Genomic DNA, 24,064 nt, shown 5'->3' with positions numbered 1-24,064 from the left:
CAAACCACTAAGCCCTTTATAGTGCTCGAGTTCATTCAGTCCTCAGCACACCCCATTTCACAGGTAGTGTCATCACCCTCACTTTACAGATGAGGAAATGGAGGCTAGAGAAGTTAAGCCACTGACCAAGGTCAGACCCTGGTAATAGGAGCCAAGCTTAAATGAACACAAGTCTGTTCCACTCCAGAGCCCTACTCTCTCAAGTCCAGCTAGCATTTGTACTTGGGCAAAGTTCTCTGTGCTGATTCAAACTTGTAACGCACAGTACTGCGATTCAGCAGTGGCGTGTGGGCAGCTGGGTGCCCGTGGCCACCCAAGGCTCCCAGCACATCCTGCATGCTCCAATAGCTAGTGGCTCTGCTTGGCCAGAAACCATGAGGGGCAAAAGCAAAATGTCTATGAAAGGGCTGTTCCTCAGAGTTGATTTGTCCAGGCCCTCGGGTCCTAGGAGCAGGTTGGAGGGATGCCCGAGAGTGAGCCAGTTGCTGCAATGTTAGATAATAAGTTGGCAGTACAAGTGAAAGGTGAGGAAACCAGAGTGGAGGGAAATCAGCCAAGCTGCCAGATCTTGGGCAATTTCAACCCCAAGGACAAACCTCTGTGCCTAAAATAACCTCCCAAGAGAGTTTTAACTGATCGTTTTGCAATGTCTATCCCAGTACTAACTTCTAGGTCAATGTAACTGGTATTGATTGGGCCCCTAATATATGTTGGCATCATAAATGGTACAGGGGCCTGGTCTTCCACGGAGACAGGGCCAGCCCACAGGAGACAATGGAGAACTGTATCAAACAGCACACAATGCAGTGCCAACCTGCACAGCACAAGCCAGAAAGGCAGCTGAAATTCACAGAAAGGAGTGGTCGGGGTGTGCGGGCACAGGAGGGGGTGGCTTCTTGGAGCACACGAACTGAAGGAAGACAGAACAGAAAGAAAACAGCATTTCAGGTAGGAAGAAGACCATGAGTGAAGGTGAGGCAGCGACAATGCAAACGAGTTATTTCTTGGGCTGGAAGAAACCCATCTGAGGAGCAAAGGGTTTCTGTTGGAGAAGAATGAGAAAGTTAGGTGAGTAGGGAAGATTCATTCATAGAGGTCTGGATTCCAAAAATATTGGTCCAGTAAATCTAACATGCAGAATCCAGGACTTCATCATGTGGGTGAGAAATCATCCCAGGCTTTAAACAGGCAATTAAGAATAAAAAAATGTAATTGTAGGAAGACTCATTTGATGGTGGTATTTGAGATGGATTAGAGAGGAAAGGATATAAGGCAAAGAAAAAAAAAAAAAAAGAATCCTAAATGCCTTTGAGCATCCACTAAAAGTCTGACTGCAGGCAAACATAACAAGCATAGTTCCTCCCCACCAGGCTTTGCAATCCAATGGGAAAGACATTCAGTAATGCCAGTTACCTAGTAAGGACCTACTATGTGCCAAGAACTATACTGGGCCCTGGGGACACAGGGAAGAACAAAACAAAGTCCCGGCCCTCATGAGGCTCATCCTCCAAACTACCCGGAAGACAACACAAAAAGCAAATGAATCATTATAGTATCAATAATCAGGTACCGAGTGCCATGTAGAAAAATAAAGCAGGGCATTGGGTAGGGAATGGTGGAATGAAGTGGTCAGGGACGGCCTCTCCGAGAAAATGCCACAACATTTTAGGCCCAGAGAACAGATAAAATGGAGATGCCACTGCTAGAAATAAGGGTATTGAGAAGTTGACTTAGTTTGTACGAGTACAGAGAACGTGGGGAGTCTCGTTTAGGTGTGTGAAGCTTGTGGTAAAAGCAGGATATCCACACAAAAATGTCTAGACTCTACAACTCTACAAGACTAGAAGATAAAGTTTCGATGTGTAGATTTAAAAATCATCTATTGATATTCAAGCAATGAGAAACCTTCTCTCCAAAACTATTTACATGAAATGAAAGTAACTCAAGGACTGAAAAAAAAAAAAAAAAAATGAGATGTGAGAGACAGAACTGGTTTTATCGTATCTCCTGTGATGATCCCTCCGTCCAGCCTCGTGGAATCCCAGGGTAGGTAGCGAATTCGATAGGCAGCAGGCAGCTGGTAACAAAATAATAATAATAATAATAATAATAATAATAATAATAATAATAACTTAAGGTTCACACACAACCAACCACCCAAAAGACCTTTGTCGCTTACTCCTTCAATCTTCAAGGCACAGTTGTGGGGACAGCTCTGTCCCCTTGGAGCATAGGTTGCCCCTTTGTGATTATTTCCTCTGCAGACAGCTCTTGGTGCTTTAATGTTTGGAACAAAGGGATTTGGAAAGCAAAATAAACAAATTTTAAACTGGCCTTCCTTGCCTTCCTAGAAGTGGCAAGAATTAAATACTGGGGTAGACTCAAGGGTAGGGTCACCAACTGTTCCAGTCTGCCTGGAACTGCAGGTCCTGCATCTTGGGGAAACCCCTCAGCACTGGGTGAAATGGGACAGTTGGTCCCCCTACCGCAGCTCTGACCTTCATAGCTATAACCTATGTCCGACCTGTGTGACACAACACAGGCTTTACATCTCTAAAGCGACATCAATGAGCTAAAGCAGGTGCTTAGTCTCCCAAGCCCTACCTAATCCCCTGTCCTAGAAGCTGGGTTGTCTTTCCCTATGCAGACTAGGGAGCTGAGTCAGAAATTCTTAAGTATAAAGTGACCCTGGATTTCTCCTCCTTCTATTCCCTCCACCTCCCACTCAGCCCAACCTACTATCTAAACCAGGTATATCAACTCCATCGGTGACCCTAGTCCATGCCATTTGCAGCCCTCTGCCCAGCCCTGGCCAGCAAGCTGGTGGGGCCTGAGGGTTGATTGAAGCCAGTTTATCAAAGAGGGAGAGGGGAACTCATCTGAGGTGATGACAGGCTCTACCACAGCAAATCACAAGAAAGGAGAACCTCTGATAAATTACAGTCCGCTGACCCTAACAGATTTGCAATTTTCGTCTGTTACAAGAAACACCGGAAATGCTTATTAACACGTCAATTCAGAATTTTGTGTTCACCAGGTAAAAGCCCTGATATTAAGGTACACATATGTTCTTCCAGAAGCCACATATTGCAACACTCACAGGTGTTGGAAAAGCTCATAGGTCATTTCTGCCAATCATTAGAGAGTTCTCCAAAATTATAAGGAAGATACAAAGAAAATGTCAAGAGTGATATTAATCTCAGCTTGGTCCCTTGTTACGGAAATTTCCTGCTTGACCAGTTTAAAAGAATAATAAGCCGGGGACACAAGCCTCCAGGAATAATCCCTCTTTGGCCCCTTGTCACCTTGACTGCTTGTGTACAGACAAAAATGTAGAATGTTAAATAAGCTCTTTAGGTAACCTTTCCAGGTCTGCACAGAGCAATCCCAGCCAAGGCAAAGAGAAGTGGTTATTGTCGCCTTTTTTAACTGAATTATCTGGAAAATTGCCTCAGACCCCCAAAGAAAAATTACTGTTAAAACTTCCAGCGACTCAAATACTCAATGTTTGATCCCTGAAACAGCCCTTCCCAGCCCCTCCCAGCAGGGCTCAGCCTGACTGACTGTGACAGCCTGTTGCAAGATTGCCTCACTGACTTTTGCAATTTTGGGGCCAGTCTGATTTCTCCCTCTTCCCCCCGCCCTCTCCCTTTCCCTGCTTAAGGCCCTTTGGCCTACCTGTCTCTCCCCTACTTGATAACTCTGGTATATGAGAGCCAAAGCTAAATCAGAATCCCCACCCCACCCCAAGGCAATTATGTTTAATCCTAGTCACAATCCAGCCCACTGGCCCTCACTCTCCCAAGAGTACAATCTACTCTTTAACTTCTTACCCAGACTGTCTACTTTCACTCTTCCGCCCCTAAACTGTTTCTACAAGCTCAGCTGGCACAGTGGAGTTGCAGCCCCAGATCCAGGTAGGTGGCAAATAATTACTGAGTACAGCATGAAGTATTACATTCTAGATCTGCAGACAAACTTTTCCCAACAGCCCCCCTTCCATCTTCATCACGCCCAGCCCCCAGCTTCACTTCTCAAGTGGGAAAGGGGGCGATTTGGATTTAACGGCAGTTCCCGGAAACATAGATGTATATACAAACACCTGCAGGCACAGAGATTGTTCTCTCTCTCTCTCTCTCTCTCTCTCTCTCACACACACACACACACACACACACACACACACACATACACAATCTCTGCATAAAAGGGCACTCTCAATGAACCATTAATCTATCGGGTGACCCTAACAACACAAGCACCTGTGAATAAAACCAGTCAGGCAAGAAAGAATAGTATAAGCACACACTCCCTTATGCAGAGCCTGGAGACCTGTTCGGTCTTTACCTGGATCCCTCCCCCTTGCCTTCTCCCCCCTCTGATCCCCACACCTGTGGGAAGATGACAACCCTTCCGAATAAAAACGACTGATTTTTCAGTTAGGTAGAACCCCATTACGGGTTCTTCTCGGGCTGCCCCAGACGAGGGAAGCTGTACAGCCACCCACCCCGCTAAAAAGGGTCCCGTCACAAATGCACACGGATACCTCGCTGGGCTCCGGGTGCTCACCACGGCGCGCACCTGCAGCAGGACCGCCCGCGACCAGGCCTGCCCTCCCCTGCCCCCAGGCGCGGTCTCCCCCTCCCGGCCCCCAGCTCACACAGCGCAGGCGTGCACAGCTCGTGGCCGCCATCCCCCAGGTCGGTGGCCCGCTCCTCCCCCCTCCCCCCACCCCCTCCTCCCCCCACCCCCTCCTCCTCGGTCTGGCTCGCGTTCCGCTGGCCCCAGTCCAGGAAGCCCAGGAGGCGGGTCTTGGAGAAAAGATATAAGCGGCCGTGGGACGCTGACAAAGTGCCAGCTGCGGAGTCTTCACCTGGAAGAGCCGCAGCTGCCCAGAAGGAGAAGAACGCAGGGCCGGCCGGACCGACTGACACGCTCACCACCCCCCAGTTCGCGCTGCCTCGAGTTGCTCCCTGCGTCGCTCAGGTGAGCCCCCGCCGACAGGGCCTGGGAGCCCCCTTTCTGTGGTTCTCTACCAAGAGCGGAGGGAGGGGTGCTGGAACCATCCTTCAGTGACTAACGGTCCCCTTTCCTGCGCCGCTCCTCCCGCAGGTCCCTCCGGCCCGAGAGCCCAGGTCTGGAATGGAAATGGTGCAGGAACTGATTCCTCTGGCCAAGGAGATAATGACCCAGAAGCCCAACCGGAAACTGGTGAAGCTGTACGTGCTGGGCAGCGTGCTGGCTTTCTTCGGCGTGGTACTCATCCTGGTGGAGACTGTCTGCAGCCCCTTCACGGCCTCCAGCCGCCTGCGGGAAGAGGAGGCGGCGGTGGCCGAGCTGCGGGCTGCCCGGGAGCGCCAGGCCCTCCGGACACAGACCCAGCCGGAGAAAGGCAAGCAGCATGAGGCCGCCCTCTGCAGCCGGGCCCTCTCCAAGCGGCAGCAAGGCTCCTAGGAGCTGTGGGAGGCCAGCAAAGGGAGGGGGAGAGGAGAGAGAGAGAGAGAGAGAAGTAAAGAAAGAAAAAGACAGAGCCAGAGACTGACTCACATAGGAGAGAGCAAGAGTCCTGTGCTGTTTGGACTTACTTCGAAGAACACACTTATTTCGAAGAAGAACAACGCACACAGATCCACCGAAAGGAGCTTGGGATTGAGGTTTTGCTGCTGTGCAGCACTGCGGAAGGCTGTCTAACACTATGTGTCTTTGAGCTATTTGAGTGCATCTACCATTCTGCACTAGGGCAGAAGGAAGAGAAACGTTTTTTATATTATTATTACAATGACTACCATTTTTGCATTTGAAATATAAACGTTTTATACTATGTCTCAGTATCTGATTCCTGAAGGGCATGGTTCCCTGGGGGGGTGGGCAGCAGGGAGCGTGGGCATGCTGGGGAAGGGGGTCTTATCTGACCACTGGAGAGAGCAGCTTCCTGAAGGTGCACTTGCTTCACTGCTAGGGACTCTGATATTCATAGTACATACTCATAAGTACTTTGAGGATTTGGTTTTGCTTCGTGTTAGTGGTGGGAAGAAAACTTTTATAAGTCCCACCAGACTTAGCATTTTGATTAAGATCAGAAGATAGATAAGCTTCTGAGCTAGAACTCGTGAATGGGAGATGCTGGTCAATTCTAGGGCAGAAAATCCACTTACCATTTCACACTTGTGCATCAGAGGCTCGGATGGCTGGTACCTCTTTCTTCCTAACTGTATTTTACCAAGAGAAAGAGGGGGAGGGGAGGGAGAACACCAACGAGCTGGTAGGAAAAGAGGGAAGGCAAGCTCCCAACACCTAATTGGATGTCTAGTTCTACCCAGCCTTCTTCTTCATGAAGTCAAATCACAGTAAGAGAAGCTCTAGGTTAAGAGAAAAGACTGGTTGTCACAGACCTGAGTCCCCTTCCTCCAGGGACAGCCTTTGCTCTGCAGTAATAACTAATTCAGAGGCCCTATAAGGCTCAGCAAAGGAAATTTTAAACAATGGCTCTTAATGAGGTAGCTCGGGGCCTGGGCCTGATGGCACTCTCCTCTTGATTTTAATGTCTCCTGCCCTAACCAGGTACAGATATTTCAGTCTTGTCATCAATGGCTACACATTTTTGCAAAACATACCAATGACTTCTGTCATTACCTCTGATCAGACTCTCTCCCTACCACCACCTTCTCCACACACACACCCCTCCATTTTATTTCTGCCAGTACAAATCCTACCCAGTTTTCCTGGCCCTAATCAAATGTCATCTCTCTCTGAAATCTATCCTTATCATTCCAAGCTAAAGAACAATCAGAATGCAATGAGATTGCATGGCCCAGTGGCTCAGGCCAACACCGAAGGCCGCGGGTTCGATTCCCACATGGGCCAGTGAGCTGCGCCCTCTACAGCTAAGACTATGAACAACAGCTCTCCCTGGAGCTGAGCTGCTGTGAACAGCCAGAGCTCCGTGTGAGCTGCTGTGCTGCCTGTGCTACTGTGGGTAGCTGACTGTGCTGGCCAGCAGCCACCGTGAGCAGCCGACCACCCGACTTGAGCCGCTGTGAGCAGCCGACTGGTGACCAACTGCCTCAGCGGGTGGAGAGCAAGGCTCATAATACCAGCTTGGGCCAGGGAGCTGTGCCCTACAACTAAACTGAGAAACAATGGCTTAAAAACCGGGGGGCGGGGGCAACAACAACAACAAAAGAATGTGGTGAGATTAACCAGGAGAAATAGACATACTTAACGGAAGAATATCAGTGGTACCACTGTTCTCCGTTTCCAAATGGGAAACTCAACCCTACATGAAGACATAGATAGCCTTGGCTTATTTTAGGGATTCACCCTATCTTGCTCTTCCAAGTTGGTCTTCCTAATGCCTCTCCTGTTATGTGCATTATTCCACCCATTTGCCCAGCTCTCAACAGCTCAAACCACCCTCTAGCACATTCGCCCCAAACTAATCCACTGCTGACTATTCTTCCTTCAATACCTTTCATCCTGCTGCTCCTCCACTCAAGAAGCATCACAGACTAAACTCGCCGGCCTCAGTGGGTCCATGACCTGCTTCCATCCCAGCCCTTTCACCTGACTTCTCAGGCGGCCCAGGGCGAATCCTGGGACATTCCTTTTGGTCTTCTCTGTCTTTGTTCACATTACTCTTCCCACCTGGATGTCCTCCCACCCACAATCCACATCTTCTGAAACCACATACGTCAAATTCTCCAACGCAGGTATAGTTTCAAATATCCCGCCCATTGCCCAACTCCATATTAAATCATGTACTCCAATTTTTGGTTTAGAAGTAATGCCTATATTTTTTTGGTTTGCCTACATATAAGAAAATATATTTTTTACATATTTGCCTGAATATGTAAGTAATGCCTATACACTTTTAGTTTAAAAGGTTATTCGTGCCTATACATATTCAAACTACCCAACCCAATCGAGTCAGCTGTTTAAATCTCAGTCCTCACTGATCTGCTCATTTCTCTGAATTCTTACAGGCCATACAATCTGGGTCTCACACTGGATGACTCAGTAATGGAGCTTGTTTTCCAGTTGTTTTATGGATCTGGATCTGGTCATATCTCTCATAGTATAATCGTCTTGAAGTCAAGGATTATATATTCCTCTTTCGTGTTCACAGAAATTATCAAATCCTTGGCAAATAGTAGGTTCTTCATAAATGTTCTCAATCTATTGAACCTAGAATAAGGTTCTCAGTGGGAGGGGGGACAATTTTGTCACCCCAGGAGACATTTGAAAATGTCTGGAGACATTTCTGGTTGTCTGGTAGGGAAGGAAAGGCATTACTGCTAACAGCTAGTGGGTAGACTCCAGGGATGCTGTTAAACATCTTATAATGCACAGGACAGCTGCCCACAACAAAGGATTCTCCAGTCCAAAATGTCAGTAGCGCCAAGGTTGAGAAACCCTGGGTTAAAGGGAAGGAGAAAGGATTTGCTTAATAGTTTCAGGATCACGATTTTGAGGTGATCTCACAAGACTATGCATGGTTGTGATCAAACATGATAAGTCATTTTCCCAACACTGGGATAAAAACGGTCCTTGTCTCTATCCTGGTTGGCAATTTTATCAGCAACCGAGTAGGAGAAGTGACAGAAGGTATACTTATCAATTCTGTTGAGATTAGTAGAGAGCTGAGATTAGTAGTCAGAATTCAAAATGACTCAGCAGGCTGGAACCAGGCACTGAAGCTGACTGATTGAAAGAAACTAAATAGGGAAGAAGATACAGCACAGAATTTAGGTCCAAAAAATCGGTTGTTTGACTACAGAATTATGAAAGCTTTCTAGCAACAGATCGTATGAAAAAGACTTAGGTGTTTTCACTGATTATAAGCTCAAGATAAGCCAACAAGGGCTTGTGACAGGCCTGCGAAAACAAAATAACACCTTATTGGTAGAAGTAGAATGTCCAGTAAAAGGGAAGAGGAGGAGGTTTTGTTTTACTTTGCAATCTGGCAGGCGGGAAACAAAAGACGTTAAATCCAACTGCATGGATTGCTTGGGTTGGGTTTGCATTATTCTTTTTTTTCCTTTTTCTTTTTGAGTTTTAATGACTGAAGCGAAAAAGATCTGAAACCGCAGCTTCTGGAAGAAACATTTGTTCTTGCCGGTCTTGTACCTCTCTTCGAACTTGACCTTGGCCTCCTGTCGGGCCTTGCGTTTCAGAGCAAGGTCTCTGAAGACATCTTTGTTGACACAGTTTTGTCCAAGGGGATATCCACAGAGTACTTTGTGGGCATGAGGTGATTGCAGTCATAAGCTTTCACAAAGGATTTGATCTTTGACCTCTTAGCAATTATCTTCTTGCCCATGGCCGCTGACACTTTTCAGGGGTAGCAGTCAATTCCATCCACCAGAGCATGGCTGTAAGGGCGGTGTGAGGTGCCATCATCAATGTTCTTCACGATGACCGCTTTGTGTTCAGAGTAGCATCCGGCCAGGACCAGTGCCACTTTTCCAGGTTTCATAAACTTGCCCACTGGAACCTACAGCAGAAAGGCAAGAACCGCTCTTCTCTCTGGGTTTGCATTCTGACTCCCCTATTTGTGAGCTTTAAGACCTTGGACAAGTTACTTATAACCTGTCTGCCTCAAGTTACTTAAATTCTTTCCTCATCTATAAAATAGTACCTTCCTCATGAGGTAATTTTGCAAATTAAATGAGATAAGGGCTTAGAGAGAACTGGCATATACAGTTGACCCTTGAACAATGTTAGGGGCACTGCATTCCCTACAGTTGGCACTGCATCCCCATGTATAACTTTTGACTCCCCCAAAAACTTAACTACCCTCGGTATTCATGGGGGATTGGTTCCAGGAGTCTCCCCACTTGGCGGATACCAAAATCTGTGGATGTTCACGTCTTCTATATAAAATAGTGTAGATCAATGCATACAGTATGCCCTCCAAATCCACGGACTCCCAACCACAGATCAAAAACAGTACAAGTTACTTACTGAAAAAATTCTCACATCACTAGACCTGTGCAGTTCATACCTGTGTTGTTCAAGGGTCAATTGTAGTAAGCTGCCAGCCAATGATAACTGTTTTTGTTGTTATAATTTAAGACAAACCTGTTTAGAGTAGAGTGACTTGGGCAGATAAAAGTTCAGAAACCCTGTCACATACAGAACAATAAAATGGGTCACAAGAGAAGAGAAGATACAGCAGTGTCACATAACAATTGCCTTCAAAGATATGAGGGGCTGCCATACAGGTCCAATAAAGTACAATAAAATAGACTTATTTTATGTGGTTTGAAAGTGCAGAACTAAGACTAGCTAGTAGGAATACAAGGAAGCAGATCTTAGGTCGTTAAGAAATGAGAGTATTTCAAAACATAATGAGTTACTTTGTGATGTATAGTAAGCACCCCATTACTAAGAGCGCCCTGGCAGAGGTTGGATCTCATCTGCCAGGGATGGTATAAAATGGAGAGGAAATCTCTGAACTTGGAAGCATGTTAGTCTTATGACCCCTGTGGTCCCATCCAATTATAAGATGCTAAGATTCTGTTTAGTACAACCACCAAATAGGGAATATATTTCCCACTCCAGCCTATTTCTCTAGAACCCACCCTCTCTTCTCTATATTTCTAATGCCTTTGTTCTTTATCTCAGCATGTTGACAAATATTTTCCTTCTTAATGGATGACTATTAAAAGTAATAAATTTAATTCCAAAAATAAACCATTTCCTGCCTAAGTTTATCTAACTAATACTCTTGCCTCTTAGAAAATACCCTAACCTAGTGGGTGAACCTAATGGTTCTCAAACTTGGTCAGAATGAAACACTTATTAGTCTACTTCGCTCTGTACAAAACACCACAAAAGTCTGATCCATGAATATGAATAAATATATTATTATGTGTTATATCAGTTACCAATTTGCACTGTGTTCTGGTAAAAACAAATAGTAGATACCAACTGTGGGAATATTAAAAAGTTCTTGGGAAAAGTTTGATTGTTCTATAATCATGGTACCCAGAACCAGGTATAAACCAATTGGCTCAATCAATGACAACTCGCCTCAGTTCACGCATTTTTATGTGCCAAACCAATCAGCGATAGCCCCTCACTTCTGAGGGTCAGCTAACCAGGATCTGATTCACCCTATAAATACATTTCAGAGTGCCAGCCAATCAACAAATAAATATGCTTCTATAGATGACATCAGCCTACTTACGTCTGGGAAAGTACACCATTTCCTGAACTTCATGCTTCCCCAAAACCAACAAGCGTATGTACTTGGCTCCTTGGGCCCAAACTCTATTTGTCCTTCAATCTGTTGCCAGATAAATCAGGGTCAATAGTAGTCTGAATTCAATTAGTTTCACTGAGTTCTCATCACTTCCATGATTTATAACCAAGCAGGTCTTTGTATAAAACCATTAGACCTCAATCTTTGTATAAAGTAATTAGAAATTTTAGTGTACAGATGTACATTCTGGTAAATAATTATACCTAGACCTTTACATAAGGTTATTAGACCTTTGCATAATTAGACATAGGTCCGTATAAATTCATCAAACCTTTTTGTTTTAGAGGTGTACCATTAGATAACTATTTTTGCCATTAAACTGTTCAGTCCTCTGGTGCTCACTTTGCTTTTGCTTTTGTTTGTCTATATTATAAAGTCTTATTTTATGTGTTCTTTCTTTGTTCTGGAACACCTTATTTCTGAGATATAAATAATGGAGTGTTTCATATGGAATGGCCCAATAGGTCGCCAATCTAATCCAAGCTGGTCCTAAGGGATAACAGTTGAAGGTCCATTCAACTGGTAACCAATTCAAGAAAAGTAATTGGTCAAACTTAGCTTTAGGTTCCCTACACGAGGGCACTCTCTGTCTTCGCAATGTGTGAAAGGTCACTTTTAGTCTGTATTCTGGGGTCAAAGATTGTCAGGTCATTGAGTGCATGGCCCTTTTCTAACCTTTGCTTAGAAAGGGAACCCCAAGATACCATCTGCAGGCACACATACTTCCTAAATAGGCTCTTTTGTCTCTCTTGGGTTCTTGTATGTCAAAACCACAACTTCCTCTTGGAAGAACTCCTGCTTTCCATATAGAGCTGTACAGTAATCCTAACTCTTGTGCTTACTTTGATAAAGAGCAAAAACTTTGAGTTAGAATAACAATACCATCATAGAGAACTTCTGACATGTCAAAATCAATAAATTAATTCATTTAAGAGGAACCCCAGAAATCTAGAGTCAATAGTTGGCTTCTTTAATTAGTACACTGAGGTTAAACAAACAAAATTCTAACTCCAGCATGGTCTCTTTCAAAGACTCTGACACCTTCTGAAACCCATCCTCATTTCATTTCTCTCTTTCCACTCATCTTTACCTGACCTTCTATATAAGCCACCATTTTTTCAGTGTTTTCTCTGGGGAAAAAAAGAAGTTACACTGCAAAATTGCTAAATCACAAGGCAGCCCTAAAGAAGTTGGGTATACCAAACTGTTTTTTGTTTCGTCTTAGTTTAAATAAATTGAAATTTTTTAAAAAAAGAAGTTAAGTTTAAACCCTGGTCTAGAGCCATATTAAGAGTCATAATTAAGGATTTTCCTAAACCTCAGGAAGCGAGGCAGAAATCCGTTACACAATTCAAGATTTTATTAGGTACTTAATGTCCTGAACTACAGATCTGGACCAACTAGTTAAGGTGTTAGTGTTTCAGCTGGAGAAAAATATTTAAAAGCAGCAGGGTAAGAAAGGAAATTTTTAAATAACTCATCTGTGTAAAATGAAGAAAAAGGTTCCTTAGATAGAAAGAAAAAAATAAAAAATACAGTACAAAAGACAATTCTAGAAGACTTTCTTTTAAAGATACACTGGACAAAGATTCAAAATTATAAACTAAATAAAAATGAAAACAGACTTCAGGGAACTTTCAAGGAGTATTCTAGCATAGACCCAATAGTTTTTCTTCTAATGGGCTCAAATATGAATTAGGAGATTTAATGAGAAAAAAATTAATTGAAATCCAAACCTAGCAGTTTAGAAAATATTCACTGTGGGTAGACATTTTCAGAGAGCCTCAGAAAGTAAATAAGCTAGAAATCAATACAAATTATGGGTCTCTAGATTAAAACAAACAAACAAACAAGAACAAAAACCTGGCTCCTGAAAGAAAAACAAGACTAAAAGGTCTTCTATCCTCTAAGAACTGGGAGCCCATAGGTAAGGATACTTGTAGCTATTACAAGCAGAAGAGTCATTGTAAGAACCAATGTCCCTTTACAGCTAACAAACAGAAAGATGACTATCGAAAATCTGTCCAATGATGCTGCTCCAAAGGAAACATTAGCACCCAACAATTCCAGTCCTTCCTAAATTGATGTCCCCAAATCTCAGAGAGACCAGTATGTGGCCATAGCAATTATACTCTCCATCAGGGCAGCTGTCTAGTTTGACTCATCACTCTCAGTAAACATTGTTGAAAAGTGAATACAGGGGCAGCCGGATGGCTCAGTTGGTTAGAACGAGAGCTCTGAACAACAGGGTTGATGGTTCTATTCCCGCATGGGATGGTGGGCTGCACCCCCTTCAACTAAAGATTGAAAACGGCGACTGGACTTGGAGCTGAGCTGCACCCTCCACGACTAGATTGAAGGACAACGACTTGGAGCTGATGGGCCCTGGAGAAACACATTGTTCCCCAATAAATTTTTTTTAAAAAGTGAATACATAAATGGATGAAGAAAGTGACCTCCATCATTAATTGGTGTGAATCAGGCTGGAGTTATTGTCCTTACACCTGGAGCCCCTACCCCATCTGGATCCCATCACAGGCTCCTGTCTCCCCTCTACCACTCCACATTCCTGCTCATGTGGTCACATAATGGTTTATAAGTTATATAGGTAATTCCCTAAACAGCTTATAATTGAGAAACGTGTAGACACACAGGCCTCACAGGTACATTGGATCACTAGAGTCTCTTCTCGTGCAGAATGAAAATCTGCCCAAACCCAGTTCTCATTTCAGTACTTTCCTTTGAGGCAAAGCCAGGAATCTGAGAGCTAAGGGTGGGACAGGGGTTCTGCCTGGTGTGACTGTGGCATATTTAGAGCTAACAATAGTATTAAATCAGTCTCCAGGGCAACCAGCGCCACTTCCAATCATCCAGGTCCTGGACTGCCTCAGGAGGTTCTCTGTCCTTTGGGGAACGCTGATGGCTGCCACCCAGGATTGGGCCACTCTGGCTGCCTTTTGGGGCTCCTCTCCCGGTGCCTCCCGGCTGCAAGCTTGGTCCTAGCGTAGGGCCTTCTTCCTTGGGGTGGGTTTCACCTCCTTGTATCAGGTGGCAGACCAGCTGCTTCCAGTCTCGAATCAGGTCTTCTGACTCCTCCCAGAAACCAACCAACTTCTGAGCAGGAAATCCCGCCCCTCCCCAAAGAGTGGGAAACCGCAGAGGAAGAGAGAAATGAAACAGAAGGGAAAGCAGAGGAGGAGGGAGAGGGAGACAAGAAGCAAAAGGAAAAAGGCAATCAATAAAAAGAAGTCAAATTTGGTTGAAATCTCAAGGTAAGACTTTTTAAAATCACATTATATATAATAGCATCGCCATTTGTGTCAGATCCTAGTTCACAGTAGGTCCTCAAAAAAACCGCTGTTGAAATAATGCATCTACTAGAATAAACGAGAGAGCTGGACTGAAGGGAGATTCAATGTCAAATGCTGGTCAAAAAAAGAAATGCCCAATGAGTTACAAAATATGTAGGAGGGAAGATATGATAAGACGCAGATGGAACCAAATGTCTGTTACTGGCAATGAGAGCATTCTGATCATTTTGGGACAGAAAGTTAAGTTGAACAAAAAGTTGCAAAAATAGTCTTAAAAATGTCTGCATGTTCTGTTGATATCATACAAAGACTGCAGTTTGTAAGCATTTTTAAAAATTGGCTTTAAACGGATGACAGAGCACAAACACCAGGCTGTATCTTAGGAATTGCTAAGAGTGCTGATATCTGCATTTTGCATCCAATCATCAGCTAGTTTAATATTATTAATATTGAAGTCTGGAGCTTTGAGAAAGGCTCATTTTATTTCAAGAAATCTTGTTCAATGGACCAAGGGAGGCCTAAAGTTGTCAATCAAAATTCTTCATGTGCTGTTCACCTTTAATCCCAGTCCAGCCTGGCTGCTCAGGATACTGACCCTCTGAGCTTTAAAAGGGCCTGTTCAGAGAGCCTTCAAAGGCACTTCTTTCAGGTCAGTTAGAGAAACCCTGACAGGAACAGGAAATGCCATTCCCCACCCCCACCATTTACCCAAACCCTCACTTGCCATCAATAGACAGTATCATCCAAAAGTTTGTGGTTTACTGATCCCGTCACTTGGAGGGATTAAAATAGCTAGAGTCATGCTTTGGAAAGCGTCTATAGACGATGGTGATGTTTTCACAGCAGTTGGCTTTTAAGAGTCCTGCTCCCCCAACTTTTCCAACAGAGCTAAACAATCCAGAGGGACACGTTTGAAGTGTGTTGTTTATTTGGGGTTTTTTGTGGGGGTTTTTTGGTGCCAGTATTTCTCTTTGGGGTTTGTGTGAGTAAATCAAAGTCGGAAGCTGAAAGGAGGGTGGGAGAGGTACTGAGAGATGGAAGAATCTCACTCCGCTGGCTTGCCAAGATTTGAAAGGAATTGCTTTTCCCCTGTTAGCATGATGTGAAAATAAAATCCAAAAATCCAAGCTTGCTCTTTATACTAATTTCAGTACAGCTAAAAGCTCCCTGCATCCAATTTCTGAGCTGGTACAAATATTAAAGTTAATCTAATTTCATTCCTCTTGTTTGCCAGGTGAGGGAATTAAAGCCAAGACAGGGGAAGGGCCTTGCCTGAGGTCACATATATGTCAGTAGTGGAGGGGAGAATGGAACTCAATTCTCTTGGTCCCACCCAGGAGCCTTTCAAGTAATAACCCAAACTTTACAGGAAGGTGCCCCAGACGCCCCAGGACTCATAAACACTGCATCTGGTGATTAAATAAAATATTCCATTAAAAGATGCTCAACTAATCCTTGCCTGGCAGAGATGGAAAGAAGGAAAAGATTTGCCTAATAGTTAAGTTTTTCCAGAATCTTTTTATGACTGTCAGGGGACTAGAGATTATAAAAGAAGGATTTAAGGTAGGTTTGTCATGAGAGAATTCGAATATTTTACATTCCTACCATTAATCCAGCATTTTATATCCTTTATATAATCCCATAGCATCCCCATTTTACAAATACCATTGTTTGAATTTGCTCAAATTCAGAGGGAATAGCATAGTATTATTTCTGCATCTCTCATTAGCAGGCTCAGGATTATGCTCTGGACTGACATGGATATTTATAGTTTAATGACCATTAAACTCTTACTCAGGCCACTCCCCAACATGGACCCTTGTTCCAGCCATTTCAACCTCCTTGAGGTTCTTCTGACATGTCATGCTATTTCTAGACCCCTTGCCTGAATGTGTGCAGTTCCCTCTACTTAGAATGCTTTTCCCCCAACTTCATCTCCATAACTTGTACTTATCCTTCAAAACTTAACTCCCGGACCACCTCTTCTCAGAAGTCTTCCCCCACTGACACACTGGGCTGATTTGGGTGGCCTGTTCTGTACTCCTGTAGCATCTTATACACACACTAGTTATAATATACTATTCTGCTATTGTGACTTTTCATTTACTTGCCCACCTACCTTCCTTTTACTTAATTACAATCTCCTTGAAGAAGGAAGACACCAAATATTGCTCAGCTTTTATATTCTGGCACCTAGCACAGTTGGGTCATTTGTTAGTTCATGCTCAATAAATGTTTGGAATAAATGGATGAATAACAAATGAAATATTTTCCTTCGTTTTCTACCATTAAAATGATTTAATAAAAAGTTTCATGTCCACACTCTTGACTTCTGGGTAACTTGAGAAATAGAAGATGTCACTATTATAAGCTTTCCCTCGTTTCAAGCCTGACAGTCTACTCGAAAGAGCTATCAAAGGGTTAAACGTGGCATTTGAACAAACGTACTAATTTCTATTTCCTTAAAAAATGCACTAATCACAGTAGGAGAATTTACATGGCTTTAAGCCACAAATACAAAGAGAACTGGAATTGAGACAATAGCAGATGAGAGGTGTCAATACCCTTTCGGAAGATGGAAAGCAAATGGACAAGTGATAAGTGACTTAGCAAACTGGACACTGCTGAAGCCCAAGTGTCCATAACAGGAAGCCAACAAGAAGCCACAGAGCCCAGGAGAGTCTCAGGGATCAGAGCATCAGGAATCTCAGAACATACAGGGAGAGACGGGGGCAAAAACAGGAGACATTCCAGATCCCCTCTCTTGCCCTCCAACTGAAGAAGGGAAGTTTATTATCTGGAGAAACTGGCCAAAGAGGTAGCAGATTTAAGGACATCAGGCACAGCGGAGGGTGTGGTTAGGCATGGAGCTAGAAACAGAAGGATTAGAGAGTGACTCCATCCTGAAAGCTGAGATTCCCCAGCCCTTTACCCTGGCTAAGCTCCCAGAACACCAACAGCCTGGCTTGTATCCCTCTCCATTCACCCTACTCCAGCCCACACTAGGCAGAAAAGTTAAGGATTCCTGTGTAGAAAGTATCCAACCAAAGGAAAAAACAAACCTAAGTCACTGGTATTTGGGGCCCCCCAAGGAAAGTGTCCAGTGTCCTCTGGATTGTCCTACAGTAGAGTTCAACAATTAACAAGCCCTGCCCTCACACACAAAGCTTCCAACAGCCAAGGAATGGACCCCAAGGATCACCAATCATGGAATGAAAGCCTCTGACATTTAAGATGGAGACTCCAAAATAAGTAATTGAGACAACAGAAGAAATCGTTAATCACAACAGCCATGATGACATCGACGTTCCCCCAGAGATAAGGGAAGACTCTTCATCCATGAATGAAGACCAGGAAACCAATGTGTTAAAACAGTAGTAAAGAACAAGAAAGAGCTTTTCAAAATAAGAATACAACGAGAAATTTAAAAGTTAAAATGAAGCACTGGAAGATATAATTGACAAAATGTTCCAGAAAGCAGGACAAAAAGGGAAAGAAAGAAAACATAGGACAAAAACAGTAAGAAACTTACAGGGTCCATCCAGGAACTCTGATATCTTCTAATAAGAATACCAAAAAGAAAGCACAGAGAAAATGGAGGGGACTACATTAACCAAAAACATAATTTCTCCAAAATTTCCCATAATGAAAGATTTGCATTTTTATATCGAAAGGACCCAGTAGGTGCTCCACACAATAAAAGAAAGAAAGAAAAAAACCTCTCCCCAAAGTACATAAGGCTGTAAATGTTAGAACCCCAGGAATAAAAGGATCCCAAAAGCTCTAGAAAGAAGCAAACCAGTTCCCAAACCAAAGACCAGGAATCCAGGCAGCAACTGGACTTCTCAGGATCAACAGTAGATGCTGGAAACCAAAAGGCAACATGGCAATGTTTTCCAATTCCATGAGAAAAAAATCTCCGATCTAGAAAACCTTACCTAGACAAACCAGGACTCAATAGACGGTATAATAAGGGCAAGCAGGCAGAGCTGCTACCCTGGGATTTATGTGGCCATGGTCTGATGGATTAATGCCCACGTAAAGATGTTAAATGTAAAATAGCAGTCCTGAACCCAAGGTCTCAAAAAATTTCCTTACCATTCGTGAGAAGTCAACCAAGAAAGAGAGAAGTTGGAGTTCCCATGTGGATGGCAAAGGGACAGCCGAGCTACCAGCTATCAAGTCCTAATCCAGATTGCAACAGGAGGCCTGGGGGCGCCAAGAGGGGGATCTCCAAGGAAAAAAACAGATGGACTTACCCAATTAATTTGACCAACTAACTTGAGTTTTCTAGCTCTTGTCAGAGGATTTGTAGAACATGGACAACTAAGTAATCCATAAAACAAAAATGTGATTGTAAACTCAGGGGTTCGGAGGGAGGGTAGGAACAGAAGAAAAGAAATGCAATCATAATACATGACATTGACGAGCTGTAAACAATTAGTCATAATAATATGAACACTGACGACTGATTTAATTAAAAATTGTGAAATAATAGTATTAGGACTCTAGGAGACAGGAAATGAGTGTTGGTCTGTATTGCAAAAAAAAAAAAAAAAAGCAAAATCCTAATACTTCTTATTAGGAAATCAATAAATAATTTTTTAAAAATAAATTTTATTGGGAATATTGGGGGACAGTGTGTTTCTCCAGGGCCCATCAGCTCCAAGTCGCTCTCCTTTAATCTAGTTGTGGAGGGCGCAGCTCACTGGCCCATGTGAGAATCGAACCAGCAACCCTGTTGCTCAGAGCTCGCGCTCTAACTAAGCCCTCCGCCCTCCCCAACAAATAATTTCTAAAAGCAAAATCAACAAATAGCAATAAAAGCATATTGTTTAAAAATATGGGGTTGACTCACAGAGGAAAAAAAATAAGATTTTCAAAAGGCGACACCTCTGAATGAGACTAGAGTATGGAGGAGGAAGGAGCAAGGGCCGCTGTTATTCATGAAAAGCCTTTGGAACCATGTCACTTTCTCAACCCTCCTCATGTATTACATTGATAAATATTAAAATTACTTTTTTTAAAAAAAGAGAGATAATGGTTCGATCTTAACAGTGGTCTCCCATGGATTACATTCTACCAGTCGACATGTTGATGCCCAGAGCCATTCAATTAAATCTCAAACAAGCTGTAGTTAAAGTATTTACCTAGTTACCTAGAGCAGTTCTCCAGTCTGTGTGTCCACAGTTTACTTCAGAATCGCCTGGGGAGCTCTGTAAAAATTCAGATTCCTGGGTCCCTCCCTTGATGGTTCTGATTTAACAGGGCTTGGTGGGGCCTGGGAATCTGCCACCTCCCACCCCACCGCCCCCATGATTCAGGGGCACAGCAAGGTTTAGGAACCACTGAACTAGAGCAGAAATTGTGCTGGTAAAGATGGGTGGGGAGGGGATTATAGGTGATTTGTGTGGAGTGAACTGTTTCTGTGCATATGTCAGTGTGTTGTGAGTCTATCTTCCTCCCTTCCTCCCTCTTTCATCCTCTTTTATCTGAATTTAACCCATAAATCCCTCTGGACGGCTGAAAACATGGCCAGAAAAAACGTCCCCATCCTGGCGATTTTTAATCCCAGCAGTCTGAACTTTCTCTCCCGACCCTGGGGCTCCCTCTGCTGGCAGAAGCCTGTTAAAACTCAGTATCCTAAACCTAGAAATTCTCCTTCCGTTCCTATTAGGTCCTTTTCATCGGCTGTTTCCAAGCCCTCAAACTTCATGACCCCTCCCAGCAGACAGAAAACGGAAAATTCAGCCAACCTGGGAATGACTTATTTGCCTTATAGGTGTGAATACCGGTATATAAAGATCCGGAGGGAACGGGACGAGGCAGAAATGAGAATGAAAGGTACAGATTGCAGTCAAGCCTGAGGAAAAGCAGACCTTAAGGAGTTTTATTCCCCATCTTCTTCTTCGTCCGCTTCTCCCAAGAGAGATGAGTGGATAAGGTAGCCACATCCATCTACTTCTCAAAAATTAAAAAATGATACACGTTACATTAAAAAGCTCACTGAATTTGGAAGCAGAAGACATGGGTTCAATATCCACCCTCACTTCACTTCCTCCATCCTCTTCTGGAGCCAAGTGCCACATCATGAGACCCCATAAATCATGCCCCTCCAGATTCTGTCTGTGGACTCTAGTGGATTTTTCCCACAAGCTGAAAACATGCTCAGCCTGGTTCGGTGTCTGGCACAGAGAAAATGCTCAGAAATATTTGCATGAAAACTTAACTCCTTGCTACTGTAAAACTCAAAACCCTCCTTCAGATTTCCATGCTTTTCAAGCTCCTCAGAACATTCCCCCAAGCCCACACTGAACATTATTTCCTCGTGTCCCCTCACTCTTCAAGCCACAGCATCCAGCGTGAGCGTCTTCAGAACTTTCTGGCACAGGTCTCTCCAGTAATTCTTGTCTCTTCTCATCCTCCTGGGCCTCTCAGGAGCTTCAAAGCTGTGACCTCTCCCATCTCATCGAGACACACACACCCTCCACCCTCGCTCCTGAGGTTCCCTGTCTCTGAGGTCCCCCCGCTCTCTGCTTCCCGTTCGTTCTCCCCTTCCGCCTGACCCAGAAATGTCAGAGAGGTGTTGTCCCCCGTACCCTCCAGCCTCTCCCTAGCAGCCTCATCTTACTCCTGTGGCCCCAGCTTTAACTGAAATGATTTAATTCCCCCGAATCTGTACCTCTAGCCTAGACCTTTCCCCTGAGCTCCAGATCCACACCAGACATCTTTATCTGATTCTATAAGAATCACTTTCCATTAAACACAAAAAATGCTTTCTGAGCACCTACTGTATACTAAGCACCACGCTAAGCCCTGGAGAGACACTGACAAGGTAGAGCAGGCCTCTGCCCTCCCAGAGCCGTGTGTAATGGGAGAAACAGACAAGTGAGCAGCTATGAATACCAACTGATGGGCGCTATGGGAAGACAAATGCCCAGTGTTTGGGGGCAGCCAGACCAGGTGAGGTGACTTTGAAGGGTAGAACCTGAAGGATAAGAAGGAGTGGGGGTAGGGGTGGTGAGGTTCCTGGGAAAGGATTTCAAAACTTATGAAGAACTTGTAAAGCTGAAATAGTGAGTTTGGACTTTATCCTAAGAATAATAAAGATCCACTAAAGAAGAATTAGACGGAGTGGAGCCCACATGGTGCTTCCACAGTGTTGGCAACGGTCAGGTCTTAAGGTGAACGGTAAACCCATAAGATTTCACCTAGTTATTATGCCTCATAAATTACTAATGGTTTCATATTTTTTTGTGCATGTCAAATGCTTCACAACCTTTTTTTAAATAAATGGACTGCAGAAGGTGACATAGGGAGAGAGAAGAGTGAGCAGGTTACTGAAGCAGAAAATAGCAGTAGCCTGAGGTGCGATCATCATAGAGAGGGTGAAGATTGGGAGATGGTTCTCGAGAGACTTAGGAAGGACAACCGACTGCACTTGTGGGGATGTGGAGAGGGAGGAGTAAACGACCGCCAAGATTCTGGCTATTAATTGGATGGATGGTGAAGCCATTGATTGAAATAGAGATCACTAGGAGACGGTGAATAAAAATAAGAACGCCCCTGGCAAACAGTTTAGCAGTTTCTTAAAAAGTTAAATATAAATTTACCGCACAACCCAGCAATGCACTCCCGGGTATATACCACGAGAAATGAAACAATGTCTAGACGAAGACTTCCACACCGATGTTTATAGCTGTGCTAGCCACACTAGCCAAAAAGTGTGAAACTCCAAATGTCTGTGAATTGGTGAACGGGTACACAGGATGTGGTAGAGCCATACACTGGAATATGATTTGGCAATGAAAAGAAACAAAGCACTGATACATGCTACAATATAGATGAACCTCAAAGACATCATGCTAAAGTCAATGAAGTCAGACACAAAGGATCATATGTTATGTCATTCTGCTAATACGAAAGACAGAAAGTAGATTATTGGTTGCCTGGAGCTTGAAATGGAACCAGAGAGTAATTGTAAATGGGTAAGAGGGAGTGATAGAAATGTTCTAAAATTGGATTGTGGTGATGGTCTCCCAACTCTGGAAATTTACTAAAAACCATTGAATGATACACTTACCATGAGATACTTTTCTGGTATGTAACTAGACTGGAAAAAAATAACCTGGCCAGTTTGGGCATGTTGAGTTTGAGGAGTTTAGGAGGCATTAAAAAGGAGAGGTTGAGTAAACAGGTGGTGATGTTGCCTGAAGCTTATGAGGCAAGTGCTACACAGGAGGTAGAGATTTTTAAGACTCAGCAATATAAAGGTAGTGACTGGAGCCATAAGAGTGAGGGAAATCACCCAGAGAAGACAGAGGGAGAGTGAAGTGTTGATGAAGGGAGTGAGGCTGGGTTGATGAGACTGAGGTGTGCAGAGGACCCAGAATTTCCAGCATAAGGCAGGGAGGGAATGCAAAAGGTCAGTGAATGGGCTGAGTTCTGGGAGGGGGATGAAGAGACCACAGGGTGCAAAGGCTTCATGACTGAAAGTAGATGGCCAAAACGACAGATTCCGGCAGTAGATATTCAAGGCCCTCAAGGATGTGGTTGCTGCTTACTTCTCCAAGTTTACTTCTCACCATGGAATCCCACCCTTTAAAATTCAGTGATCCTGCTCTCTGGAATTGTTTGCAGTTTCCTAAACACACCATTCTCTTTCATACCTCCCTCTGTTTCCTCACATGGCCTCCTCTGCATAGAATGTTCTAGAAACCAACCCTCTCTTCTCCCCACACACTCCTGGAATCCAGCTCAGTGCTCATCCTACCCTTTCTCATTTGCCTGGTGTATTCCTGTTCTTGTTCAATATGGATCAAGGTTAGCCTCGCCTCTGAAGCCTTTCCTACTTGCCCAACTCCCATGTGGGATGGGCTCTTTCCTTCTTTACGGCCCCGCCAGAGATTTCTACTGCAGCACTGCTAACACTTTATAGATTTCATTTATTTCCACATCTGTCTTCTCCTAGGGCTTGGAAAGCATTTTTTTCTTATTTTTATTCATAATACCTGACCCACAGTAATTACTAAAAAAGTGTTAGTAGATGAAATCTCCACTCAGCCACCTTCTAGCCTCTGGCACTCTTTTTCTCCTTTCCTACTTAGAGCCCTTTTGAGAGCTGTCTGTGGCCAGGCTGCTGGGCTCCATTGTGGGGAGGGTAGATGAGGTGGTCTCACCTTTGCTATCAGTAGCCATGGTCAAGGATGTTTTGTCCACACCTAACGCAGTTTTCCAGTGTCCCCAAAGCTCTGTGCCACTTCTAGGATTGCTAGATAAAACATAAGACTCCCAGTTAAATCTGAATTTCAGGTAATGTTTTAGTGTAAGTATATCCCATGCAATAGTAGAGAATATATATATTTTTATTTCTTAAAAATGTATCCATTATTTACCTGCAATTCAAATTTAACTGGGTGTCCTGTATTTCTATCTGCTAAACTTGCTAAATCTGGCAGCTCTACTCCCCAAAGGGACATGGCTTCCCCCT

The 24,064-nt window shown here is 43.9% G+C and overlaps 3 protein-coding genes and 1 pseudogene across 4 annotated transcripts in view; 2 read left to right on the top strand and 2 right to left on the bottom strand.

Annotated features, from left to right (window-relative positions):
- LAMB3 (laminin subunit beta 3) overlaps positions 1-4,665 on the bottom strand; it is a 53,045-nt gene extending 48,380 nt beyond the window's left edge. Inside the window, exons 1-2 of the mRNA XM_074321967.2 lie at positions 4,544-4,665; positions 1,991-2,077 (exon numbers count right to left, since the gene is read on the bottom strand). The gene's annotated coding sequence lies outside the window, so the exon portion shown is untranslated. The remainder of the gene's footprint in view (positions 1-1,990; positions 2,078-4,543) is intronic.
- A 160-nt stretch (positions 4,666-4,825) lies between these two features.
- On the top strand, positions 4,826-5,820 carry G0S2 (G0/G1 switch 2). The gene is made up of 2 exons (XM_019714485.3): positions 4,826-4,983; positions 5,110-5,820. Exon 2 carries the CDS (start codon positions 5,140-5,142, stop codon positions 5,449-5,451), a length of 312 nt encoding a protein of 103 aa, XP_019570044.1. The 5' UTR covers positions 4,826-4,983; positions 5,110-5,139; the 3' UTR covers positions 5,452-5,820.
- Positions 5,821-5,948: 128 nt separating this feature from the next.
- Positions 5,949-9,478, bottom strand: LOC141569315 (large ribosomal subunit protein eL27 pseudogene; annotated as a pseudogene).
- A 4,944-nt stretch (positions 9,479-14,422) lies between these two features.
- HSD11B1 (hydroxysteroid 11-beta dehydrogenase 1) overlaps positions 14,423-24,064 on the top strand; it is a 41,828-nt gene continuing 32,186 nt past the window's right edge. Inside the window, exon 1 of one of the 2 annotated variants that reach the window (XM_074321970.2) lies at positions 14,423-14,535. Coding sequence is in view for 1 of the 2 variants with exons in the window: in XM_088801664.1 (XP_088657790.1) it covers positions 20,289-20,418 (130 nt within the window). In the remaining variant the exon portion in view is untranslated. Of the gene's footprint in view, positions 14,536-20,273; positions 20,419-24,064 lie in introns of those variants that run through there. The other variant, XM_088801664.1, reaches the window with a different exon arrangement.

Source organism: Rhinolophus sinicus, chromosome 11, assembly GCF_057876585.1.
Source record: "Rhinolophus sinicus isolate RSI-liver-muscle chromosome 11, RSI-T2T, whole genome shotgun sequence".
Lineage (NCBI taxonomy): Eukaryota > Metazoa > Chordata > Mammalia > Chiroptera > Rhinolophidae > Rhinolophus > Rhinolophus sinicus.
This window is presented reverse-complemented; position numbering and strand designations above follow the sequence as displayed.

What these genes read in the sequence shown, in the direction of transcription:
- G0S2 (XM_019714485.3), top strand. Translation starts at nt 5,140, where the DNA reads ATGGAAATGGTGCAGGAACTGATTCCTCTGGCCAAGGAGATAATGACC.